Source organism: Pinus tabuliformis, chromosome 6 (assembly GCF_031772625.1).
Source record: "Pinus tabuliformis cultivar Carrire ecotype Pingquan chromosome 6, CPIR1, whole genome shotgun sequence".
Taxonomy (NCBI): domain Eukaryota; kingdom Viridiplantae; phylum Streptophyta; class Pinopsida; order Pinales; family Pinaceae; genus Pinus; species Pinus tabuliformis.
The window spans coordinates 1,490,580,255-1,490,585,460 of record NC_142292.1 but is presented as its reverse complement, the minus strand read 5'-3'; the positions used below and the strand labels follow the sequence as shown (position 1 = coordinate 1,490,585,460).

Here is a 5,206-nt window from a genome sequence, read left to right as displayed (position 1 = left end):
AGAATTAATGCATATTGTATTTCATGTATTTTTGTTCACTAGAATCAACCATTTGCAGTAAATACATAGTAACCTATTAGAATTCTAAAAAGAGTTAAACTAGAGATTTGAAGCAACGAAGTCGTTATCCTACTTAACTCCAATCCATTTATATTCCATGCTATATCTCAAATATATAAATTATAAATTTTCTAAACTAAATGTAATTATTAATTTTATCACGAGAGAAATAATTCTTTGTAAGAGGGATCTAAGCATATTTAAACATATTCAACCACCAAAATCCTAATTTTATTAAGAATAATGCAATCAATTTTACCACGAGAGAAATAATTCTATTTGTAAGAGGGATCTAAGCATATTTAAACATATTCAACCACTAAAATCCTAAGTGCCACAAGGAAATAGTAGTTTATTAGCAAAATGGTTGAATGGTTTAACGGAAGTATGCTTGCTTGCTCATGCTTACCATCCTCCGTGGCTGACCCTTATTTTGATTGATTTGATTGAATAATAATAAATCAACCAACATTAATAAATTAATATCTATGACATTGCTGATTAATGAATAGCTATCTCGTACTGATTAGTGATTCGACAGATATTTAAATATTCTCGCTGGATAAAGAAAAGCATTGACTTAGACTTTTGAGTTTTCTGACCAGGTAAAGAAACCGCGTATGATGCGATGGATAAGCGCTGGCTTATTTTGAATTCTTTTGGAAGGTGCAAATTCCTTCACCTCCCATTAAAAAAATCGCAAAATCGCCTTCAGAAGCAGGTCCGTCACATGAGGAGGGTGCGGTTTCAATATGGAACTTAGTCATATAAGATCAGGGACCAAATTATAAGATCAGGGTGCGGCAGAGAGAAGTGCAGGTCTGAGATTAGTATTATAGATTGCAGATTACCATGTCGGTTTCCCTTAGAGCTTATTACGATGAAAACAAAGGGATTCTTATAGCCTGTTATATGTTAACAATGACAGCAAACGTTATCGTTTCATGGATCCTCTACACCGGTCGCCACGTTCTTCTCATTATTCCCTTGCTCTGCACGGTTATGTTAATGGCGTCTCTGGTAGTTGGGTTCTTTGTTTTCGTTTTGTTACGATTTAATAGAGGCCGCCCAGCATCTGATTTCAAAGCGCAGGAGACTCGTATTCAAAGAATTTGTTTCCCGTTTTTGAGGTTGACCAAAGAGGACTTGGTTGCAGCTACGGCTAATTTCAGCCACCGGAAAATAATTGGGAGGGGCCGCTTCGGAATAGTTTACAGAGGAATTCTCTCCAACGGCCAAGTTGTTGCTATCAAACGGATAGAATCCTCTCCACTCGCCAAGGACCATTTCTTATCAGAGCTGCACGTTTTAGGGCAGCTTCGCCACAGAAATCTGTTAAAAATTTTGGGGTATTTTCACAATGGCCAGGAGATGATACTTCTCTCGAAATTCATGCCCAATCTGAGCTTGCACATTCTACTGCACGGTCCACAGGATTGCCGATTGAATTGGAGACAAAGACTGAATATAGCAGTGGGGGTGGCCTTTGGGTTGGAGTACCTTCATCATGGCTTGAGGAATCCAATCGTTCACGGAGATATGAAGCCGGCCAACATACTTCTTGACGAGAATTTGGAACCCCATATTGCTGACTTCGGTCTGGCCAAAGTTTTAAGCAACAATCAGCGCACGCAGAGCTCGCTTAACGAGCCTCCGCTTACGTTTACTGTTGGTTACACAGCTCCGGGTATAGAGACAATTATTGATTTGTCAGCATTTTATACAGTAGCAAAGATCAATTATTATAATGCTTTTTCTATTGTTTTAATTGGGAAACTGAATCACACTTCATTCTTCATTTTTGTAAATATAATTCTCTCTAATTTCCCCAGGTTTGTAAATCAATAATATATATATATAATTGTACTTGTTTCTTGAAAATTTACATTAATTTACAGAATCTCATTTCCTCCTCTTTTATGGGTTTTTAACCAAATTTCCAATAATTAATCATTTATCTCTTCAGGTTCTTGTGTTTTAACTCTCTAATTCTGAGACTATACCCAATTTTATATTTTTAATACTTTATTTGAATGCTAATCTATCGATTTCTGTTTTCGTTACATGGTAAGGTAAGACGTTTGCAGGCACTTTACAGTTATATATGCTTACAATACTGTGTAATTTGTTTTATATGCTAAAATTTGGGTGTTTTGGTAATCAGAGAAAGCTTTTGTGGGCGTGAAAACTTCTCCAAATGCTGACGTATACAGTTACGGGATATTGCTGCTGGAGCTTATAAGCGGGTTAAAGCCAACCAGCTCAACTTTACTAGAAATGGGAGTTACAATTTCTCAGTGGGCTATAAATGCAGTGTCAGAAAATAATTGCATTGAGTTTATGGATAGCTGCTTGAGAAGCAATCCAGAATTTCATAATGAAATCCAGAGAGTTGTGAAAATAGGAATTGACTGTACACATGAAAGTCCACAGATGAGGCCAGCGATGAAGGATGTAGTTAAAAGCTTGGATGAGGTAATGGGACAAAGGCAGTGGAATATACCGCTTTACGTTCTTGCACACCAAGAATTGCAAATGCAGGACTCTCCCCTTAGTACGGATTCTCAGCTAACTAGTGACTGATGTTCTTTCTCAATTTTGTGAACAGGCTACTTCATCCAATGTAAATATTAATATGATTTGCAGCATTAAACCTTACATGCATTACTGCTGTTCTCCAACTTTGTGAATAGGCTAGTTCATCTAGTAAATATTCCTGTAATTATTTTTCTGATCTGCAGCATTAAAAATAAATTCTCACGGACATTATTTTACAGACTGATGTTCTCAATTTTGTGGAAGGCTAATTCATCCAATGTAAATATTTATCTGATTATCTGATCTTCAGCGTTAAATTCTTACATACATTCTAAATTAGTGACTGACGTTTTCAATTTTGAAAATAGGCTACTTCATTTCCAATGAAATATTTATATAAATTCTTACATGCATTTTACATTACATTAGTGACTGCAGTTTTCAATTTTGTAAATGGTTGTAAATATTTATATTATCCGCAGCATTAAATTCTTAATACATTTTAATATCAAATTATCTTGACATGATCTGCAGTTGTTATATACATTTTAATATCAAACCATGTTGATGAACATGTTAGTATTAGCTCAAGTGGGGTATAACCATGGTCGGGAACATGGTTTATTCTACTTTTCATTTGGTTGGGTGTATGGTTTATTTTATTTTTCATGTGGTTTAATTTCAAGATTTATGTTTGGTTGGTTGTGTTAAGGTGAATTTGAGTAGATGAGAGAGTAAAAGTTGTGAAGTGCATAATAGTAGTTTTAGTGTATGGTTTTGGTGGTTTTTGATATTAGAGTCTATGGATTATATGTTATGAATTTTTTTGCTTTTAAAAACTTTGTATTTCTTCATGGTAATATGGTTGAGTTGGGCTGAGGGCTCCCCTGGCCAGGCCATAATGTTGGTCAACTTGAATCCTTTAACCATATAATAATAATAGATCTACTAGCTTAATTTTCCTGGTTAAAATCTTTTTGTTTTATGTGATATTGTTAATATAAATTTTCTCTAACATTATTTATTTTTAAGATGTTATAATCAAATTATACTAAGCTCTGAGAGTATACTCCCGCCAAAATGACATCACAGCTTTTTCTACCTTATCCAAATTACTTTAACCTCCAACCTCGGTTACTTATTGACCATAATTAAAAAAAAAAGAAAAAGTACAGTAGTTGGGAACATAATTTTCTTTTGCTATTTACTCGATTTAATTAGCGATGGAAGAAGCAGCATCCCTGCCCTAAATCCTGAACTTGATTATGAAACATATTACCAATTCACTGTGATTTTGGTAAAAAAAAAAAATTAAATCAATTGTATTCGACGAATAATACAAAGTTTTCCAACATCAAGCTAAATGTGCAGCCAATTTACAGCCCCGACACAATTCTAACAATGGGAGGTATCAATTCATATTTCTCATTGTGCAAATAAGAAGCAATGATTGGTAACCAATTCGATTCCAAAGAATTCCAGTTCGATCGCAGGACTGACGGCCGCGAAAATAATGGAAACTTGCAGCGGGCCACAGGCGAAGGTCTGCAGCAAGCGCTGCGAAAATAATGAAAACCTGCAGCGGGCCATAGGCGAAGGTGTCAGGCAAGTGCTGCCAAACAATGTCCTCAAAACGCATGCTTGGATAATGAAAGCCCATTAAATTTAATCACTTCTTTTTATAAATGGTCACAATGTAAAATTCTTACCACCAAATTAGAACAAATCAATTTAAACAATTTCACCACTTCTTTTCATAATGACCCATTCAATTATAGTGTTGGGGGAATTCAATTGGCGAAGCGTTCGAGGTTGAATCTCTTCAATTTACTCGGTTGAAAAAGGAGCATAAGTAGCATCAAAGAATTATTGTGGTAATTGTCAAAATCCACTAGCATTATTAATAATTATATTAAAAATAATGATGGTCAAAATCCACTACCATTATTAATAATTATATTAAAAATAATAATAGTCAAAATCGACGGCCATTATTAATATAAATTATTAATAATTATATTAAAAATAATGATGTTTTTATACATATTTTTTTTATTTCCTAGATAATGTGAGTTTTGAGATGACTAACATACTTAACTTGTGGTTTGAGTAAATAATTTCGAGATGTCACTTAGGTTAGGCCACATAGCTTTTAACATACCCAAAGTGTTTTCTAAAAAATGTTGTCACTATTAAACCTCTAGACTATGTATTTTATAATTTAATATAAAAAATATTATCAATTTAACATCATAAATATTAATACATTGTATTAAAAGAAATTGAATAAAAATTAAATACAAAATAAATAATAATAATTAAAAAATTAAATTTATTTTACATGTAAATTTATGAAATAATTTATTATTATATTAAAAATTTAAATTTAAATAGTTATATTTTTTAAAACTAATATTGTAATATAATCACCCAAATATCATTTATAAACCAGAGAATTTATTATTATGATAAATAATTAAAAAAATATATATTAAAATTAATTTTGAATTAACATTTTTGCAAGGCAGTGGATATCTCTCTAACTTCGAATTAGTTTCAATTTTGACTAAATATTAAATCATATTTGCTAATATTAACATTAAAAATA

At 32.7% G+C, this 5,206-nt stretch overlaps 1 protein-coding gene across 1 annotated transcript; it reads left to right on the top strand.

Moving 5' to 3' along the window:
• The first annotated feature begins 755 nt into the window (after window positions 1-755).
• LOC149264292 (receptor-like serine/threonine-protein kinase At1g78530) lies at window positions 756-2,815 on the top strand. Its single transcript, XM_089389477.1, has 2 exons — window positions 756-1,747; window positions 2,225-2,815. The coding sequence occupies exons 1-2, from the start codon at window positions 913-915 to the stop codon at window positions 2,641-2,643; spliced, it is 1,254 nt and encodes a 417-aa protein (XP_089245603.1). The 5' UTR covers window positions 756-912; the 3' UTR covers window positions 2,644-2,815.
• Window positions 2,816-5,206: the final 2,391 nt, after the last annotated feature.